The 22,304-nt window shown below is 44.6% G+C and overlaps 1 protein-coding gene across 1 annotated transcript; it reads left to right on the top strand.

Annotated features, from left to right (window-relative positions):
* The first annotated feature begins 1,463 nt into the window (after positions 1 to 1,463).
* On the top strand, positions 1,464 to 6,109 carry LOC124700510 (BTB/POZ domain-containing protein At1g04390-like). Its single transcript, XM_047232633.1, has 8 exons — positions 1,464 to 1,612; positions 2,302 to 2,428; positions 2,535 to 3,051; positions 3,166 to 3,296; positions 3,394 to 3,797; positions 3,926 to 5,059; positions 5,289 to 5,441; positions 5,547 to 6,109. The coding sequence occupies exons 1-8, from the start codon at positions 1,464 to 1,466 to the stop codon at positions 5,983 to 5,985; spliced, it is 3,054 nt and encodes a 1,017-aa protein (XP_047088589.1). The 3' UTR covers positions 5,986 to 6,109.
* Positions 6,110 to 22,304: the final 16,195 nt, after the last annotated feature.

Genomic DNA, 22,304 nt, shown 5'->3' with positions numbered 1-22,304 from the left:
ATTTGTTTTCTACTTATATTTTAACACAAATAATTGTATCCCACTAAACAGATCGTAGAAAAATAATTATACTTACAAAAATTATGATTTTTCGTAGATGCTTTATAGGGTTTTATTTACCTATTCATAAATTATTTACACATAAGTTATATCATATAAGGAGTCGACAAAAAAATCAGGAGTTCTGGATGAAAAATTGTCTTCATATGATTTGTTTATTCTGTTACTAGTAATTAATCTGTAAAACTGCATAGGCTATTTTTTTTTAGTAACCATTGAAGCTTTATATAAAATTCCTAGTGTGCGTCCATAAAAAAACGAATTTTGATGCAAACATTTTTTATGATTTTTCAAAGGTTCTGTAATTCTTACAACGCTTGAAGCATGGAAACGCAGTGTCCGCCATATTTCCTATCAGCAGAACTAAGTAGTTGATTAGATGATTAAGTGGTAAACATTACAACACATTAAACCACCAGACATTGAAACCTACAAAAAAAATCGTAGTGACGATGGCTTGTCCAACACATAAATTAGGGTTTTGTGAATCCTGCAATTTTCTCCTGCTATCCCAAGCAGCTCGGAAGTGTGCGGACACCCTCTGCGTGCTCCTGCAAAGCTTGACAAAAACCGCGCGTGGTGTGCGCCTTGTTTGAAGGCATCTCTAATGGCCCGACGCATTTCAGACTCTAAATCGACTGGCTGCGTTCGTTTGAAATAGTTGTTTTTTACTGCGCGTCCGTTTGCGTCTGGATGTGCCTCTAGCCATCCGATGCATATTATTTTTCCAACAATTTTTTCATTTAACTGAAAAGCTATAATTTACATATGAAATAAACGACAAATAAGAAGAAATAAATACTAAAATGAAAATGGCTAGGCCTAGCCTACTTGCCGCCCCTCGGGGTGGTTGACGTCCCGGACCCGCCGTTGCCTCCCTCCCTCCTCCGCTTCTCCTCGCCGCCCACCGCTCCATCCGCCCCGCAGTCTCCAGAGCTCGGTGGGCCACCGCGTCCTCCAATAACCACTGCCGCAGCGCCTCGTTGGCGTCATCCTCGGCCTTCTTCATCATCTTGAAGGACGCGGCTAAGGCCATCTGCTCTTCGCCACCTTCTCCTCCGAGCCAAGCCCGCTCCAGTCAAAGTCGTAGTCATCGTCTGACTCCTCCTCCATGGCCACCGCCTCCCTGCGGTATTGCTGCTCCACGTCGACCACCGCGTGGACCGCCCGCTCCTCCTCTGCCCCCCTCCCGCAAGTGTAACATTATTGACCCCTTGTTTCATGTAATGGGCGGCAAATATGGTTCGCAACTGCAATTGCAATTGCAAGTATATAAGCTTCGGCCCAGCCCAATTAACCAATCACGTCCGTTTTGACGGGTGCAGCCCACTCACAAGTTACAGACGAACATTTGCCTTTCTCTTCTTCTGCTTCGTCTACGGCCGTCGTCCTCTCCCGACACGATGCGCCCTGCGGCCTCCAAGGCGGCCGGGAAGGAGAAGGGCAGGAGGAAGGGCGGCGGCGGCGCCAGCGCCGGAGAGGATCTTCTCACCGACCGCGTCCTCTCCCTCCGCGCCCGCCTCAACGACGCCATCTCCCTCGGCCTCGCCAGGTAATGTGCAGCGTCCGCCCCCCTGCTCCCAATTCCCAATCCATCCCTTCTCCCAGAAACAGGGGCAAAGTGGTTTTTCTTGGGTAACTGGATAAGTAAGCCTTGCCCAGTGATTTAGTTAGCTGCTGCGTAGTTAGCGTAAGATGGGATTAAGCTATGTAGTTTTAGCTTGGTACAATTTTATGTTACTGGTCCAAAAAGCAAAATTCGAGGACCAAGAAAATTTTGAACGCCTGCAATTTCGCTAATATGTGTGTTCTTTAGGGAATGCATATTCCCCGGCTTAGATACTAGCTAGAACTCAATTAGTTTTGCTTGGGTTACAACCAGGCCTACTAGACTCAATCACAGCAAATATGAGCCACCAAGAGGCAGAAAACAAAGCACATTCAGATGGAAGAGCCACCGATTGGCAAATTAGAGTAACTAAGAGTAATCTCCTAACTCATGGGGACCTGCTTCAGTGCTTCGCATGTAAGTGGCTGCACTTCGAGCGGCTGCTTGAGCCTATTAGCTTTTATCTTGTGCTTTTGTACGCTGGTATCCCCAATGGAACATGTATACTAAACCTTTCGGTTTTTAAGGGCTTTATTTATAAAGTTGGGTAATAAGCTTCGCTCTGAAAACATTGTAAGTAGAAGCAAAGAAATGTGAAGTGTTCTTAGCTCTTGTTTTTATCATCATGTTAGGTCTGATGGCCACGGTGCAAAGAAATGGCAGTCTACTGATGCTGGAATTCAGTCTCACGCGCTCAAAGCAGTGGCTCCTTTTCTCAGTTGTTTGTCGAATGAAATGTTGCGGCTTCCTCCTATAAAGGTAAACCGGTAGTCAATTTGGCATATCTAAAATTAACTGTCCGTAGCAGGGGAAGTTGTGAAAAAAAGCTGTACGGTTGTGACCACTTTATTTTTTTTTAAACCAGGAGTCAGTTTCAGATATTGTCGTGCTCTTGGAGGGTGCTCTTCAAACAAAGAATGTTTCAATCGTGATCCAAGCGGCGGATGTGAGCTTAAAGTTAGTTTCCAGCATAGGCAATTCAGTTCGCCAATACCCAGTTGTGGAGATTGTTAGGGCCCTTTCATGCCAGTTATCCGCAGACCAATTACCTACCGCTATCTCATGTGCAAGGGCAATGAATTGTATATTGAATTGCCTAGTGACAGCAAGATCTTCAACACATGCAGAAATTTGGGAAGCCTTGGACAGAACCAATGCAGTTGGAAGCATTGTTTCAGCTCTGTTGAGTTACACTCTTGATGCCCATCCACTGAATTATCTGACAGAAATGATATCCCTGCTAAGAATCATACTGTGGGTCTGGCCTTCTTCAAGATACTATGTATGGAGTAACTGCAACTTGATGGGGAAGTTAGCACATTACTGTCTTGCTACTGAAACAGCAGTTGCTGCGAAAGTTCTTAGGCTGTATGCTGCTTTAGGTACATCTGTTTGGTAATTCTCCTCTTTTATCTTCAGTATTAAGATCTGGAAATATGTTTGTTTTTTCCGCTTTGCTTCCTTTTGTGTTCCTGAAAACTTGTACTGTAACTCAGCTTTATGTGGCCATGGAGCATTGATCCTTCTCAAAAATGAAGTATTAATGGCTAAGATAAGTGAGCTTGTTGGAACGTCCCATCCAAGCAGTACTAGGATTGAAGCGTTGAAACTCTGCCAGGTTCTTTTGGTGAGTTGCATTCACATCAGTTTGATGATAAACTAATATAACGTATGCATTGTAGCCTTTTTCTTTAAAAAACTCATCCTTGCTTTACCATCTGCAGAGATCTTCGAGAGGCTGTAGTCAGTTAATGGATTCACATTGCGAGCCTATTGTTGTAGGCATAATCGATGCAATGTCTAAAAGTGATGAAAAACTGTTAGTGACAGAGGGGTGTCGTACTGCACTGCTGGTCCTCCGTTATACTGGGAATCATCATAGATGTTTTTGGTCTAATGCTATTGATAAAGTATTATATAGCATTCTTACTGGTTGCTGCATCTCTTCAACTCAAACCCATAGAATTTTGAGCCATGATGAGCTATTTAATATGGTTTCCAATAATTTCATGGATATGCATCCATACGTCTGGGATATACTTGGATATCTGGTGGTGCATTGCAATGACGAGCATCTCTCTGTACGGAAAGGGCAAGGTCATATGCACGCGCTGATATCTTGTGCTTGGTAGGTACTACGAACTATCCCAGTCGAGTGTTAATTTGCAGTAGTGTAGTTTTCTCTCAGTATCATTATGAACTTACAAGTGGATGTTGTGCACCGATTCACACTTACATCCTGCTCTTGTTGTACAGCTTGCTGGCGACAGATGTTATGCACAAGAGCAGCCCCATGAAATCGTCCAAAGATGTCCAGGAGCCGGCTCTAAGGGCAGTTCTGATGATGCTTCTCTCTCCCAATGGATATATTCTGTCTGAGGCAAGTTTTAAACTTTCAGAAGTTGTTCCATGTTTAGGTGATGACTATTTGAGCATTCTATTGTCCTCACTAGAATCAAATACTATGAGGAGTGTTACCACATCTTTTGACAGTTTCAAAATTATGACCAACCTCATGAACCTTGCATGTTTGGTCCTGTCCCAACCTTACCATAATCTCCTTAATAAGAGGAATCCTGTAGATGTATTGTCCACCATTATCAAGGAATGTCTGCACAATCATATACATATTACGAGGTCAAAAGTCACTTCTCATCTGCATTTTTGTTTTGATGGAAGTTCGTGTTGTTGCTCTCTCGGTGAAGAGTGGGAGGGTGAAAATATTGTTTTATTCTACAGTCTTCTTGTGCTATTTAATCTTCTAAAGAGCACCACTTTAGTTTGTGTTCACTGTAAAAGGAAGCTGGATGTTGGGATTCTGTGCCATAATTGCAAAGATCAGTATACTGAAGGTTTTCTTAGAGTTCTTCAGTGCGCCCTAAATCAAAGCTTGAGTTCAGGACAAAAGCTCTATATTGGACACATCTTGAGTTTATTTGGCCTCTGTGGTTCTCCAAGCAAGTTGGGTGGAAAGATGAGAAATGCTTTAGATGATAATGAGCTAGCTGATCTGGAATTTTTGCTCCCAGACGGTGACTCTCTATATGCTCATACAGCCATCATATCAGTAAGGTGCCCTAAGCTGTTACCATCTATAAAATCTCTGCTTGGCAGCGAAGGAAAAGTTACTGACAGATGGGGCAAATCAGTGTATCGAGTGCAAATGTCTGATCGTGTAGATAGTCGTGCCTTGAGGAAGATTTTGGAGTACACATATACTGGTTTTGTGATGGTAGATGATGACAATGTTAAACCAGTAAAAACACTTGCGAAGTATTGCCACTTGAAATCGTTGCACGATATGCTTCAGAAAGAGCAACCGAGATGGAACTCCAATTATCCCAGATACGATCTTACTGTAGCACTTGGACCAGCTGAGCATTCATTTTCGTAAGTTTGGCCTTAAATTACACAGTTCATTGATTCCAACCTTTGAGCAAAACCATGTTCTTTCCATTTGTCCCAACGATTATCTGAACTGATAAGGTTTGGTCATTTGGTAGCTGTGGTTGGAGAGTTTTCTTTATCACTGACTAGAGCCTCAGAGTAGATCATAGCTACCTGTCTAGCTTTCGTTACCTTGTTACTGATGAAGTGCATTTCTATGTTCATTGCTCAGGGACATAATTCTGGAGGCTCAGTCAAATGAGGAAACAAAGTGTCACCATGGGTCATGCCAATTGTCAACTCCACATGTTCATAGCCATAAAATCGTGCTGAGCATGAGCTGTGATTACCTCCGGGCATTGTTTCATTCTGGGATGCATGAGAGGTGAGCCTTTTCCTTCAAAAGCGCAACAGTTTTGGTTAAGGCCAACACTTTGACAAGCCTATTTTCATGTATGTTTTGACTGACTGAGGAGAACCATGCCTGCAGCTTCTCTGACGTTATCAAGGTTCCGCTCGGGTGGCAGGCGCTGGAGAAACTGGTCCACTGGTTCTACTCAGGGGAGCTGCCGAAAGTCACCCCTGACTGCCGGTGGAAGAACCTGAGCGACGAAGAGGAGCTCCTGCAGCTAAACGCGTACGCAGAGCTGTCGTCCCTGGCCGAATTCTGGTTCATGGATGGAGTGAAGGAGGAGAGCCTTGATGCAGTCACCTCCTGCCTGAGCTCCTTCTCGGACGCTGCAGCCATCGAGTTCGTCGCCTACGCGGCTGGCCTGGGCCAGTGGGAGATGGTCGAGGATGGCATCAAGAGCGTGGCGCATCTATATCCCAGGCTACGGGACTCCGGCCAGCTGGAGCGGCTGGACGATGAGCTGCTCAACATGCTGCGGACGGAGTACGTCCGGTACTCGCAGCATGGTGCTAGGTAACGGTTGCTGAATAGCGAATCTGGTGATACATCATCATTGTGCTCTGTGTAGTGTATATATACAGGGGATACAGATACATTTATGGCCTTTCACAGAGAATATAATCTGTCATTGACGTCTAAAATGGCCATCTTTTTTGCGATTATCGAGCGGTCTGTTGTATCTGCTGTCACCTTCATGTCATTTACTATGCCCTAGAAATAAAATAGTTCATACAATTCAAATAAAGTTCAACTAGAGCAAGACTCAGGCGGTGTCTCCTTTGAGCGCCTCTCTACCCGATCATTTTGTAGCAGTTGGTGACTTATTGAATGTCGTGGTGCATGGGGAGAAAATCAACAAACTTAATGACCGTGGCAAGAGGCCCTGGGTGATCATGCAAATGATCATTCCTTGCATTAGGATCTCCGCGCTCAGTGATTTTGATTATTATTTGCGTATGATCACACAAGCGGTACGTTACCTCACACAGTTGCTCTTAAGACAAGATAAGATCAAAGTATTAGACAATAGCAAAATCAAACATCAGATTGGAGCATACAAAATGCTCGCTTGACATCCTTCCTACAAATTTTTTGGCGCGAAGCAAAGTAAGCCTTTTTTTCATTGGCGGCGGCATTGGCTTCCTTTTCCATAAAACTATAGATCATCATCTCGTCGTCACTATCCATAGTCTACGAACAAAACAATGGAGCAATCAATCAACCGAATAGGGGCGAGATAAAAAAAAACTGGAGATGAAACCCTACATAGGAAAGCATCAAAACACCTTGCGTCCAAGCCGTGCGTGCGAGGTCTCCACGAGTGGAGAGGATTAACGAGGGGAGCGGCGAGGGTAGCCAAGGATGTAGGTGGTGTCCAGGGAATGGTGTAGGCATCGTTGAACTGACCATGTTGAGAGATGGGGCGATAGGGAGAGTGGAGCGGTAGTGGTGGCGATTTGGTGGGGATGGGAGTTGCCTCAAGCCTGGGAGAAGCGAGGTAGCGGGGAAAATGGGTTGGATTGATGGCTTGTGTCACCCACCTATTGGTAACCTACATGGTGTCGGTAGCGCCTTCTGTCCCGCTCCCAAGGCGGCCCACGTGGGTTGGGTTGGCCTGGGGATACATGACAATTTTTTGGACTATGCCGAACCAAACCGTCTTTAGGATCCGCGAGTTTTTTTTATGTTTGGCGCCCCAAATAGGCCTTTGAGACGGATATAGAGAATGCTCAGAGCATATCTCTCAATACCTAACAATGCAAAAAAACAACATCCAAAAGAATCCCAAAATTGCTCCCGATCCCGAAATTTCTTTTGGGAGGGGAAAAAGACCCACTCACAAACGGCCAAAGTCATGAGCGGGGAGCTACAACCACCGCGTTGAAACTTCCTCGCCTCCTGCCTCGCCATCGGCTCCGTCGAGGCGTCGTCAACCGCCCCTACCTGTCGCGTGTCTCCCACCATCGTCGCCACCACGGTGCACCTTCGCCAGCCCTCAGCCGATCCTATTCAGCCGGAGAGAAGCCTCCTGACTGCATCTGCTCGCCTCCTTTAGAGGCGAGGGGACCTTTGCAGGACCTCTCCGTCAGGCTTGCATCCTTCCATGAGTGGCTAGCCGAAGTTCCAACCGTCACCACCTCCATCCCTGTCCTCCTCTCCTCATTGCCGCGGACAATGTTTCCCATGGCGGCCGCAATTCCCCCTAGGTGTTGCTGCAAAACTTGAGCCCTCACTGGCCACCTCCATGGTGACATGGTCGCCGCCACCGGATTCACCACCTGCGACAGCTATGACTCATATGCTATGAGTATCTAGGGTTTTCCTATTTGGAATTTTTCTAAATTGAATCAATTTCATTTGTTTCATCGAAATTGTAGGCTAGAATGTATGAGGCATGTGGTTCTCGTGGATGGCAATCTTTGTTGTAGCATTATGAAGAAAGCAAGATGTCTATTTTAGAAGATTTGAACTTCATAATCGACCAAAAGAAGAAGGTGGAAGACAATCTCGAGCTAGCTCACGAGAAGAGGCGGAAGATGGAGGAGTCAATGAAGAATGTTGAAGAAGACGAAAATAGAAGATGAAACGATGGAGTTAGAGTTGCACATCGTTAATTATTTCTTTCTTAAACTGAGTTGTGTATTACTTAGCGAACAGTCAAGGATATAAATACTATATACTATTACAATCTCTTTGAACACGTTCCAACATGTAGGGAGAAACCAAGTCCAGTAACACACACCCATAACCCACACTTCTACAAAATTTGTCCAAATCTCAGGAGCCACATAATTACCAGCCTTGTTAACCTTTTGCACTACATAACTTGGGATCATTTTTAATACCTCCTTTGCATCCGACAAAACAAAGGACAATTGAGATTTGCTTTTGTCCTTCAACTTCAGTTCCTCAACCACATTTGCATTGTCACACTCAACAATAACCTTGAAGTTTCAAGTGGAATGATGGCTTTAACACCTTCCAAACGCTATTTGACCCATCAGGAAGTAGAACAGTTATTCTACATCCATCCTCTATCTTTACAACCGTAGATGATTTTTACGTCACGTAATTTTTTTTATTATATTAATCGAGTAGAACATAAGAAAAAATAGCTCTTGCAATTTTTTTATGTGACGTAAAAAATATGGCATAAAATAAGTATTTTCGTCATTTTTTACACTACAGTTACTCACACAATGTGTTTTTATGTCGATTTTTTTATGGTAAGTCAATATGAATGTAATTATATATATACAAAACATAATTTTATAAATGTAACAACAGAAAATTATGTTGGGTGCAAAATAACTTTTCTGCATCCTAGGGATCAAATAGTGTTAACCGTGGCCAATGACCCCAGGCCGAGACCAGCACATCGCCTTCATGGTCTCTTAATACTGCACCCCACTTTCCCATGTTGTCTCGCATTACGAAACCAGCATCAAAGTTTAGTTTTTACCACCCTATTATCGACATCGTCCAGTCACTAGGGAGTTCTTTCTCTTTTAGCATACCATCACCTAAAGGTTGGATCACCCTCTTCTTGCACTGTTGATAGCTATAGGAACATGAAGAACATTAAAAAAACTGAACACGAGGAGAATAAAAAGACATGTCGCATGATATTATTTTTTGTCTAAGTGTTAGCGAAATATATGTACAACCCAACCACCCAGGTTCAGGTCCCCATAGATGTAGATTCTTGTTATTTTTTTAAAAATGTAGACACTGACTTTGTTCTTAGTGGTAACTTTTTTTTCTTTTCAAATGGTAACTTTTCCGATCCTTTTTAATTGTTTTTAATTGATTTGAATTTGGTACAATTTCATATTAAATTTAATTCAACTATTAAAAGAAATCAAAGGGAGTATTTTTTATAAATGAGAGTTTTACTTTTTCTAGAATTTGTTACTCCTACCTGGGTTGCTATCTGCGACGCACATGGTACGGCCAGAATGCAGAGATCACAGCAGGGGTGCCGACCCGACCAACGGACTGGCACAACCCACATCACAACGGAAACCTGATCACTCCACTACATACCAGAGCACTAGTAATCAGCACCACCGCGCTGTCCCATTCTATTCACCCCAGACGAAACCAAAGTAAACAAATCCAAACCGAATAACCTCCCAGATCTCTCGCAATCATCGCGCTAAACAAGCAAACAAGCAGCGAGAAATAGTAAGATTAGCTTAACATGGCACGAAGGAGGGGCAACATGGGTCAGTCAGCACTCAGCAGCAGGTACTGAAAAGTACAGGCTGTCCTTCCGTTGGTCGCTAGAGTCCAAACGAGACCGGAGGGTTCCGTAAACAAAACACAACTCGTCGTAGCTCAGCTCTGATCTCCGCGACATAATTAATCCCAGACAGAGCACTCCAAACCAAAACCACAAAACCCTAGTGGGAGGGCGCTGGCCCTGCGCGTGGTGATGGTCACTCTGATCTGCCTCCCCGTGCCGCGGCAGGAAGTCACGGCCCCTTTCAGTTCTTCAGATGGCCGGAGCTGCATCGCACGGCGCAGCGCAGAGGCGAGGTACACCGGGCTACGTACGTACGTACCGCAGGTGTGCTCGAGCTCACGGACCGGAAAAAAGATGGGACACTCATCAGCCGCTGCCAGCAGCACGGGTTCTGACGAGCCCTCTCGATTCTATTTTCTCCCACTACGGACGCCCAGGCTTGGCCATGATTTGCCGTCTGTCGCTGCTGGCCGCCATCACTAGGTGCCAAGATGTGCATTTCAGGGCTCAGGCATCCATCGAGTACAGTACAGTACGCCTGTAATCCGTTTCTTTCTCACTTTTTTTCTCCTTTGCGCGGCTCTTGTCGCCATGATCACGACTTGGTTCACTTGTCGCCGGCCACCAAACGCACATGGCGCACCTCCAGTTAAATTAAGTAGCACCACCCGTCAAAAAAAAAAGTAGCACCACTAATTGCTCCTCATGGCTATTGACCCGGGACAACGTCGCCAACAATACTACTCCTACACGGATTGATGGCGCGCGTTTACTATCCTCGCGCGCCCTACCCTCCGTTTCCATGGTACCACCACCACCCCACACAAATGCACCATCGACTGCAAGCTCTAACTAACTACGGATGCACGTTCAAACCAACTGTTCTCTGCTCAGCGCGCGTACGTAGCAGCTATCCACGCCGTAGCTAGCCCGGTACCGCCTGCTCGTCTCCTCTGCACCGCGTAGAGTAGAGTAGCACGCAGCCATAGCCTGCGAAACGAGATCTGATCCGGCCATCAATGGGCGATGCACCGGTGGGTTTCAGCTTGCGCGCCAATGGAGCTCGATCGGCCTGCCGTCGCACGAACACTCATTGCGATGCCATTGCTGGATGCCTGGATCTCTGCGTGTGCATCGCTGCAGTCTGCAGCGAGCAGAGATACGGACGGGAACGACCGCGCCCATGCCCATGCTGCGCCCGTTCATGCAGGTCCAGGTCGGTCTTGCCGCAGGCAGAGCAATCCCACCACGCTGCAGGCAGCTCTGGTCCGCTCGCCGGGCAGATGGCCGAGACGATGCAAGCAGCCAACGGTACCATGGCTCGATCGAGCCTGGAGCCTGGACTGGATGGGCGATCGCTTCCGGCCTTCAGGGTAATTCATGGTGTCATCGTCGTCGTCGGTCGCTGACGCCGCTTTGCACGAGAGGAGCAAGCAAAGCGGGGCCGGCGGGTAGGGAGGGTGCAGCAATGCCGGAAAGGCGTTCCAGAAAAGGACATGGCCGGCCGGGGAAAAGGCGTTGCCGCGCAAGCGCGCACAACTAAAAAGGCCACCCAGAGCAGCAGGCTGCAGGCAGCGCGCAGGCAGGGAAAGGAAATGCCCGTTTGGTAACTCACAGGCATTTTAGCTGGCTATATCCAACGGGCCGATGCATTTCAGACGTTTAAATGTTTAAATTGTTCAAGCGTCCGTTTGCGTCGCCCAATGAATACGAAAATGACCGTTTTTGTCCATGCGTCCGTTTGCGTCGCCCAGTGAATACGAAAATGACTGTTTTTATCCATGCGTCCGTTTACGTCTGGGGGTGGTTCCAGCGGGACGACACATTTTTTTCTACTTGTTTTTATTTTCTCTTCTCCATTTAAACATAGTTCCAATCTGGAACATGGTTTTACACAAATAATTTGGAACATGGTTTACAGAAACTAATTTTGAACCATGGTTAACATAAATTAAAACATTGGAAAATAAGGAAAGCCAGTAGTGTTGGTTCCGTATGGTCGCTGCCAAGAAAGAACACTCTCGGGCACACCCAATCACCTAAACTGGAAAATTCAGCTGGCAATGATGACCCTATTGTTCCCACCAAGGAAGAACATAGAGAAACCGCCACTACTGGCTTCAATTGGCTCGTAGCCATATTCGCTGCAAATAAAGAACACTCTAACAGTTTTAGCTCTCGGTGTCCGAGCCAGACTCGCCGGTGTGGTAGTACCTGCGGCAGGCTGTGTCGTCGAACACCTTGACGATCATCTCGCCATCCCCTTCGTAGAGGAAGGTGAGTTGGCAGCCGGGCTCGAGCGCGAGGTCGCGGGCGAACTTGTCCCACCCTGTGTGCAGTTACATCTTGCCATGCCCGTCGAACAAGACCTCGATAGGCCACCGGCAGAAGTTGCAGCTGGCCTCCCGTAGCTGCAAATGGGCCAACTCGACGCCATCGATGAACTCGGCGAACTTGTTCGGGAGCTGCTTGATGCTGAGTGAGTCGTCGTCGATGCGGAGGCGGAACTCGAAGCAGCGCTCCTCCTGGGAAGACGAGGAAGGCGCAGGCGACCGTGGGGCCGTAGCTGCTCCACCACGGCGTCCCCTGCCCTGACCCTGGGGGCGCCCAGGCCCGCGGCCTCAACCACCTCGCCGGCCACCAGGACCCGCCATGGACTTCCCCGTGTCCAGGCTGTGTCGCAGGAAGAGCTAGGCGGCGCTAAAGTGGAGCTTGTGGCGTCTAGGGTTTGTGCGGACGAGTGGATGAGGAAGAAGAGCATGTGCCCTCTTTATATAGGTCGGAGGCAGGTGACGGCCGCGGGGCGCGTGGCATCGCCATTACTGCCTTGGCGGGGTTGGGCGGCGGCCGCTCGGCAGGCGAGGCATCGCCATTAACGTGGCGCAGACTACAGAAGTGACGCCTCGGCGCCAGTCGCTAGCGCCTGAGAAGACGCATCGACGCAGGGTCGCTGCCAGGTGGGCCCAACAAAACGTCCGCCAGACGAGAGCGGACACTTTGCGTGTTCGCAAAGACACATCCAAGGTGCATATTTGGGTCGGGTTTGCATCACCGCGGACTGCCCGATCACTTTGCATCGTCCCGCTGGAGCAGGGACCCAACGCATTTTTCGGCCCGGTGGACGAAAACGCCCGCTCAGCCTCCGCTTCCGTTGCTCCTTGTACTCTGTCGTACCCTTGCCCTCCTCTAGAGGAGGAGATCGTCTTCTTGGTCTCTAGCGCCAGACCCACGTCGTCGCGTGCAACAAAGACATATGTTGATCCCCTTGTTCTTCGACTCCAGTTCCTCTCCATCGTGTGCCATAGTGGAGGTAAACGACATTGTTCTACTCTACTGCTTGGTCTAGTGGAAGATCCATTTACGTACAAAGTTGTAGAGTCGATTTGTAGACCTGCACCCTCTAGGTCCAGGTCTGTCTCGCTGCAGGCAGCTCTATTCCACTCGTCGTGTAGAGGACCGAGACGATGCAAGCAGCCAATGGTACCATGGTTGGAGCCTTGATGGGCAAACGCTTCCGGGTGATTCATGGTGTCATTGTCGGCATCTGAAAGTATAGAGATGGTAAACCTAGAGGGGGGTGAATAGGTTTCTACAGATTTTAATTCTTTCTTTGCAATATTAGGCTTTGCGGAATATAAAGGTGAGCCTAATGCAAACTAGGTGAAACAACCTATATGAGGATACAACTAACTCGAGCACGAAGGCTCTCACAGAGCGATTAAATCACAAGTAAGGAGTTCGGTTAGAGATAACCGATAGCACACGGAGATGAGGATGTATTCCCGTGTTCCCTTCCTTTGCAAGAAGGTACGTCACGTTTGGAGGGGTGGAGGTCCCACGAAGGATTCCCCACGCCACGAAGGCTCACCCTATTCTCCGGAGCCTATCCCACGAAGGAATAGCTCACTCACTTGTGGTAGACTTTGAGGTAGCCTCCAAACCTTCACAATCTTGCCCGGAGCAAATCCACAGCCCGGATGCTTCCGGACCACTCTTGCCCACCTAGGGTTTCCAAGGAACCCTAGAGAGCAAGCTTCTTGATGAATACAAGGGGGAATGAGATTTTGCTTGGTAGAACAAGTAGATCGGGTCCTCCTCTATCGTTTCCCCGGAGGGATTTGAGTTTGGGTGGAGGAGGAGGGAGATCTGAGGCTTTTGGTGTTTCTAGCAATGGAGTATGAGAGAGAGAGCTCAAGAACAGCTTGTAGTGTAGTGCCTAACTGTTCAGAGGTAGGAGAAGAGCTATTTATAGTGTTCTTCAAAATATGGCCGTTGGTCACTTGCCACATCAGCTTTTCTCCCGACAGTCCCGGTCAACCGGACCACAGACCGGAGAGTCCGGTCCAGAGGCCGGTCGGACCGGATTAGGGACCGGACCTATGGTGACCCGGCATACCACTGCATGGTGTAGTATGCAAGTCTGATATAACACCAATGAAACACCGTTCCACTGGTATTATATCGCTCAGAGTGGTACAACAGAAACATATGCGGGTCCAAGGCATGTCTATAGAATTACATACAGACTCTGTTACAGAAGATCAGCACAGCCTCCTACTTTACAATGAGGTAAAACTGCAAATAAACTCCAGAAGAATGACTCATAGTCTAATCTTATCACGAACTCTACTTGTAGAGGTTTTTACTAGCTATAGAGGCTATGAATAGATTCTAGCTAAAATAGGAGCTAGGTTTAGGAAATTAGTTCCTTTGTATTGCTAATCTAGGTTTCCTCCTTGTTGGATGTAGTGTCTGACTCTTCTGCTAGTTCCTGTCCCTTGAAGTAGTTGTTCACTCCTCGGTCTTCGTGTTGCACTGTAGATCCTCCTTCGATGTCTCCATATCTAAGCAGGGGATTTAAGAGTGGGATGAGTACGAGCGTACTCAACAAGTTCATTATAGGAAAGAGGTGTTTAATGCACTAGCTACGGCATTAGACCAGAAAGTCTAATACCAATGCAGGTTTTCATAACCATTTCTTCAAAAGGTTGCTTTTATTCGGAAGAACTATGTCCGTCAGCCTTCACCGGTTTACTAGAACTTCATGGAGTTCCTTTCCGACAGCGTTCGTAGCTCCATATCCCTGAACGAGGAGTGACAGGTCACGGTTCATTACACTCTGCAGAGGTGTGTTGCTTTACCCATAAGAGATCTTAACCTTGGTGCCAACCGGGGGCGCAACCCGTCCACACTTCCTTTGGTGTGAGGCCCGGTATAAGGTCTAGCCAATCATGTTCCTCCGCTACCTCAAACACCCACCCTTTGTTGCAATTCCGACCTTGGGTCCTCGCCGGCCAGCGTATCCAAGGATACCATCCGACCTCGACTACTATCAGGCACGACGGCCTGATACCTTCGCCGGTCGTTGCAACCCCTCATAGACCGCAATACCGTGGGGACTTAGGACTCCCCAGCCTCACCGCTTGCTCCTTCGGGCGACAAGTGTACTACGGACAATGCCGTGGGGACTTAGGGCTCCCCAGCCTCACCGCTTGCCCCTTGGATTACAAGTGTACTACGGTAAAGCGCGTCCGTTGATGAACGAGAGGTGGAAACACTTTTGACTACTCCGTCCCACTCCGGATCTTATGGTTAACACGGGTATTACGGCACAAGAATCACTGGACGACATTTGTTGTTTAATCCTAGATGGATATAAACCCTTGCAATGGAACCTCCACCATATCAACACGATCCATGGTTCCATTGCCCACCACATAGTCATATTCATAGTTATGAAAATAGTGGTTTTGCTTTCTATGCAATAGTGATAAACATAGTACTTTGCAAATAATTTGGTAAAAATACTCAAATGATATGAGCAAGCGATGAACTTGCCTTTCTTGACTGCAAGATTATGCAGGCAAGGTCTTCGATACGCAATAACTCCAAATTCTGAAATAGCATCATCGTCCGGTAAGGACGATGTTTAAAAGATTGGCAAGGATGCAATAATGCATAAGTATGAGATGCATTCGTTCTAAGCGTGACCTAACCCCGATAATTTAGGATTAGTGAGTGGTAATGATTAGTTCAGGGTGTGTTGCACTTTTAGAGTGAGTCACAAACATGGTTCTTATTCAGGGTTGTGTTGTTTTAGAATCATAAGTAAGTGGTAAAATGTATAGTAACAATCATACACACCAAGGGGTAATAGTTGTATAATAAGTAAAGAGCAGTTGTCAGTTTTAAGTCCTATAGTGCATGGTTGATGATTACTTATTATATAATTCAAAAGAATAACTTTTGAAGAACATGTTCTTTAATAAAGAACAAGTATGATAATTAGGTTTGATGGGTTCTATGGATTCCTATGGTTCCAATTGGTTTCTGGAGTAAGAATGAGGTGGATCCCAACAATGTTGGATTCATCAGCTACTAAGGCTTGTATGGTTGAATTAAGCCTAAACATCTTGAGCAATTTATTATAAATAGTTGCTATCAAAGTTGGTATACCTTGCTGGTGATAGCTGACTATTGGCTATGGGTCCTATTAGGCAGGATTGATGATGATTCCTTATTTTCTTCAAAAGAATAACTTTTGAAGAACATACTTCTTAAGTGATAAGAAGTATTACAATTAAGGTTGAGGTTGTCTAGGTTTTACTATTGGATCCACTAAAATAGGGCATAGTTGGCTCCTGGATATTATGGTTCATAAGTATCTAATACTTAGTAGGGTTTAGTGGAATATAGTTAGGTAATGCACTATATTTGGCATAGTTGTTATTGAAATTCATCACAATGGTGTCATGCTAAGCATGGATAGTTAAAGATGATGGTTTTGGTATTAATAACTAGGGTTTGCACTTGGTTGACCCTACTTGATTATTTAGATCTGATGAAGATGAACACATGGGATACCCATATATTAGTGATAGGTCTTCTACATTTTATGTGGCCAAGACAAGTATTTAGTTGCTACTATGGTTCTATGATCTGAAAGAAGGTACCATGATCACATGTTCTCACCTAGGGTTTAGGTTAGAAGCAAATTAAGGTTCACAAGAAATAGTGGAGCTAAGGTTCCTAAATGGAATAAGGGTTTTAGGTTCCACATGAGATGATGAGGTTCTAGTTTTCTTTCTAATGGAACTAGGTTTTTCTAAATTTTTATTTCATTATTAACATGATAGTTGGTAGAGACTATTACTAACTTGGAGATAGAAGTAATAATGGATTTAACACTATATTATTTTCAAAAGACTTAAATATGATAAATACTATTAGGGTTTAGGGTTTTAATTGAAGTAATGGTCAATTAGGATTTTCATGTGATTAAACATAACCATTAAGAAACAATTGTTGTATTATATGAATTTTTACTACAAAATAATATTTACTACTTTCTTGATGTGACAAATAGAAACAAGAAAGTTATATGTCTAGTATTTAGGTCTTAATAGTTTAAAACTTAAAGTTAGTCTTCTAAATTTTAGAAGAAAATATGTGTAATTTTATTTTAAACTTTTGGTTTTTTGTTATTTATTCTGTTTAGGAATTTTTTTAAAAAAAATATTTCGATTTGGATTTTTTATATCTTCCTTTTATTAAATGTATATAAAAAATAACAATAACCCAAAGAAAACTAGTTGGGCTGAGCCCAACTGATCCAAATGGACCAGGCCTAACCGACCGAGTCAGTTTCACCCTGGGTCGGTCAACCCCAAACCGACCCACCCCTCTTTCTCTCTCTCGTCGCCCTCTTCTTCTCCCAACCTCACGCACGCGCACGCTCACGCTCCCATGGCACCTGCCTCCTTGTCGATTTTCCCCGGCCATCACCGGCCCTCCCTGGCGCCGGCGAGATGGAGAGCTGGACTGCCCCGACGTGCTCTTCCTTTCCCCCCAGTTCAATTTGACTCTAGTGCTTCCTTGTGCTCGTCCCCGACCTGGAACCCTATCTTCTATTGGCGTTGGTTCTGGCCACCGCCGGCCTCGGCGAGCACCGTCGTCCGCGGTCGCGCCGCCTCCACGGACCTCTCCGTCGTTCCTCTCTGCTGTAACTACTCCCTGCTTCCCTAGGCGCGCCCCCAGCCCTCATGATTCCGCTTGCTGCTGGCCGCTACCGGCGCTTCTGCTCGCCGGTGGCCTTGCCACCCCTCAGACAGCTCCGGCCTCCGCGCCTCTTCCTTCCTCCACACGTGTGCTCGCGGCAACCCTAGCCCACGGGTGGCTCGGTCGCCGGTGTACTACAGCGCGCCGCTGTGCCTCCTCTGGCCCTCTGCATCTCCTCTACAACCTCCATGAGCACCTGCACTCCGATCCCTCCAGGCTCCAGCTATATACCATTGTGCCCCGTTGTTCTGGTTCATGCAGTGGTGATATTGGAGTTGGGTGCTGCTCGTGATGTCTACATTGACGGTGAACTGGGGTTGCTGTTGTTATTCTCACTGCATCCTCGACCTCGACGCCGGTGGGACGGTGCCGCGGACGCAACCCCGGCGTCGACTACATCATCAACTACTCCTACTGCAATGTGAGCTAATTTCTCTTCTCGACTCTGCCTATGATCATAGTGCTATGTGCTGCAATATTGTTGAGCATATAATGCCCCTGGTGATGATCTACTGGAGCTAAACTAGTTTGTTTTGATTCAATTTCCTGCTAGCTGTGTGTTGTATGTTGGTATCCCTTTTTGGATGATTTAATCATCCAGACACAATTGGCTTGTTGTGATAATGATATAGCTCTTATCTACTGCATATACACTGCATGGTTACTGAAGCAGTTCAGTTCTACTACTATTAAATCCTTATTGAGATCAAATATGCTGGAAAATCAATTCATGGTTAATACTTGTGCTGCTTGAGCCATACATGATGCTTGTTGACTGGGTGTCAATTAAATGATTGCTTTAATTATGGCTCTGTTTAGAGATAACTTGGTTGGCCTGGGATCATTTCCTGGACCCCAAGTAATTATCTGAAATCTATCTATATGGACACTCTGTTGTGGATGTGTAGGTGTGGTGCCCCTGTTTGGATGGTTTATTCATCCAGGCATAATTATCTTGGTATAATAATTTCATGTTGCATTTATGGGTTGAGTTTAAGCAACAAGGTAGAGGTATTGGTGCTTGATGATTTACTTGATGGTTGGCTTGTATTTATGGATCTAGCTGCCCTCATAGATGGTTTCTCTGGTTCTAAATATAAACTGATAAGAACAAATTGTATGCTTGATCTTGTAGCCTTGTCGATGATGCAAAGGCTGAGGCAAAATCTTGGATAAGAACAGATGCTTGTGTTTGATCTCTTGCCCCTGCCTGTGATGCAAAGGCTGAGGCACAATTTATTTGATAAGAACAAATACTATTTGTGATGGTTTATAAGATTCTCTGTGATGAATATGGCATAGCACTTCTATGCAGATCTGAGAGAAATCCATTTCTCAAATCCTCCTAGACAGAGTCTAGTTGAAGGGTTGATAAATGGAGGGTTGTGTATTCTTCTCTTTATTTTCCTTGATCCTAGCTGTGCAAACTAATATGCCAGGATCCTTATGTTAAATCAATGGATTAACCTGTTGTAGCAAAGTGATGTAGTTGGTGTTGAAAAACTTGATCTACTGCTTGTTTGACTGCACCTCCTCCTAGCTCCTGATCTGCTTGTTCCAGGCTATATGGTTGTGTTCTTGCTGTTCTAAGAATTTCTGGATAGCCACTGATGTGTGTGTATGATCAAAGGTTGTTGGTGTTGCCTTTGCCAAAGCAAAAACAAGGATGCGGCTGGGTGCTGGTTTGCTTTTATAGTGCTGGCTGTTGGCTGTGTGTGTGACAGCACATTAGCATGCATGTGTGATAATGCTTCTTGCAGGTGGCCCCCTCTCCATGTGTAAGTGAACAAGTTGTATTTCTTCTCCTCCTTGTGCAAGCTTCGGCTGAGTGATATTTATCCCTTGCTAGACCATTTTTTTTATGTGCTGCCGAGTGGTTAATCCGTATTGGCTAATACATATGAGCTTAACAGACTAAGTGTCTATATGATTTAATTAGGATTTTCTTAATTACTATGTGGCTTAAAGATAATTGTCTTAGGATCATATTGACTTTTCTATGTCAACAATGATCCAGTAAAATTACTAGTGGGCTTCCTGTGTATAGGAACTTGACTAGGTTAGAGAGATTGATAAGATACTTCGTTGCCTAAGATAAATGGATCAAACATTGTTGCCCTTGTCCCTTCTTTGATATGGATAAAATGTTGTCACTTGTCCCTGTTGCCTACTTTCTCATTGTTGCCTAATGATACAAAATGATCCATTTGTCCATCTTATGATCCAGAGATGATACATGATTCCCAAAGCTGCCTATAGATTGAAATTGATCCCTCTAATCCACAATTTAGATATTAGGATAAGTTCCTAATGTCTAATAGTTGAGTTCCAATATCAAAATGCCTCATCCTTGATGATGGTGACATTTTAATCGTAACACCATTCTCTTTTGTCTTTGTTGTATCTTTTACAGGAAGGAATAACAAGAAGAGGAATAGAAGATTTACTTTAGGGTTTTCTTTTATTCTTTTGTAATTTTACATTTCTTTTCTAGCTTGTAAGTTATGGAATAATGTTATTTGTAATAAAGTTAACTCATTTATTTATTTGGACTTATCAAGTGTATTTACTTTTACATATTATATTTATATACTTGTTTAAATTTCAAATTCCAATTCAATTTATGATTTGAATTATGTCTTTCATAATTGAATTTGAATTCAAACTATTTCCCTCGAAAACATAATAAATCAATAAAGGTCATGTCGAAATTTATCGCACTTGTGTCGATGACACACATCAATTCCATCGACACAAGAGAAACCTCGATCACTTTGTGTTTTAGATGAATGCGCGAAAATTCCCCGGATTTTCTATGCATGAATGCAATGCACACTCTCGTGTTCTCTCTTTTTCTAGCCTCTAAACCTGGGATATTACACCCGGCTGCCACCGGCTGGTTGGACAAAAGATGTTGTACAAGTTTCTCATTACGAGCACGTATGACTATATATGGAAAACATGCCCTACATGATTAATAATCTTGATGTTCTGTCTTAATGCTATTTCAATCCTATCAATTGCCCAACTGTAATTTGTTCACCCAACACTTGTTATTGGAGAGTTACCACTAGTGTAGATAGTCGGGAACCCCGGTCCATCTCTCATCATCATATACTCATTCTATATGTCATTGGAAGTAGTATCAACTATTTTCTCGGTGCCATTGCCTCACGTGTTACCGTTATTCGCTTTCGTGTTACTCGTTACTATTGCTCTCATATCACTGCTACTTTCACATCACCCTCGTTACTAGTGCTTTTCCAGGTGCAGCTGAATTGACAACTCAGTTGTTAAGGCTTATAAGTATTCTTTACCTCCCCTTGTGTAGAATCAATAAATTTTGGTTTTACTTCCCTCGAAGACTGTTGCGATCCCCTATACTTGTGGGTTATCAAGACTATTTTCTGGCGCCGTTGCCGGGGAGGCATAGCTCTACTCATAAGTTCACCTGGGGAGTACACTCTATCTCTCTCTCTCTGTTTTTGTTTTATTTTATTTTGTTTTGCTTAGTTTACTTTTGTCTAGTTTGTTTTTGTCTTGTTTTATTTTCCCTATATACCCGAAAATCCATAAAAAATTGAAAAACCGAAAAATTAAAAACTGCTATTATGGGAGAACCTACAACCTATTTGGAGCTTATGGAATTATATAATAATTATAGAAAATCAAGAGCGGGTGAAGTTATGAGTGCTGTGATAGAAAAATTGAAAACAATTGCTAAAATCTTGCTTAAACGCCATGATATAAACTGTTGCTCTCAACAGGATACTAAACATCTTAAATTTCAATGTGGCTTTAGTGAGGAATTTTTAATTAAGAACTATAATCGGAATAGCTATATTCATTTTGGGTTCGAAGTGGTAGAACAATTTGTCACATTTATGGAGCCTCTGAGATAGAATCCTTCATGTCTAAAAATTATGAAACTTGTGCTGTTTGTAAGGACCTTAAAGATTATGTCTCTTCTATCCTTAATTTTTGCATAGAAAGCTACAGTGATAATCCTTATATCATTGATTATAAATAGAGACTCATTAATGCACAGGAATGCACTCACAATTTGAAGGAACCAGTGGAAGAAGAAATTGATGAACCTGAAAGCTCATTAGATGAAAGAGAGGAGGAAATCGATGAACCTGAAAGCTCATTGGATGAAAAAGAAGAGGAGAGTGATGAACAAAAGGAGGAAGAATGGATTAGCTACCCATGCCAACCTTCTAATGAGAGTAACTCTTTATCTCTTACACTATTTGATTGTCCCCCATGCTTACCAAAGGCGGATGAATGTTATGTTCCTGTGGATGCTCTTGAAATATTCCCTATGAGTAAAACTTTTGAGCATAATTATGCTACTGTTATTTATGATAATCCATGCTACTTTGATAAATTTTATGATAATGCTTTGTTTGTGCCTGATGTCGAAATGCATGGTACTAAAGAGTTTTGCTTGGCAAATGTCTATGATAAATCTCTAGATGATGGTCCTATGTTACTTGATAATATTAATTGTACTACTAATGAAAATG

The sequence above is a fragment of the Lolium rigidum genome, chromosome 1 (genome assembly GCF_022539505.1).
Source record: "Lolium rigidum isolate FL_2022 chromosome 1, APGP_CSIRO_Lrig_0.1, whole genome shotgun sequence".
Taxonomy (NCBI): domain Eukaryota; kingdom Viridiplantae; phylum Streptophyta; class Magnoliopsida; order Poales; family Poaceae; genus Lolium; species Lolium rigidum.
The sequence above is the reverse complement of the archived record's forward strand: the minus strand, read 5'-3'. Positions and strand labels throughout refer to the sequence as shown.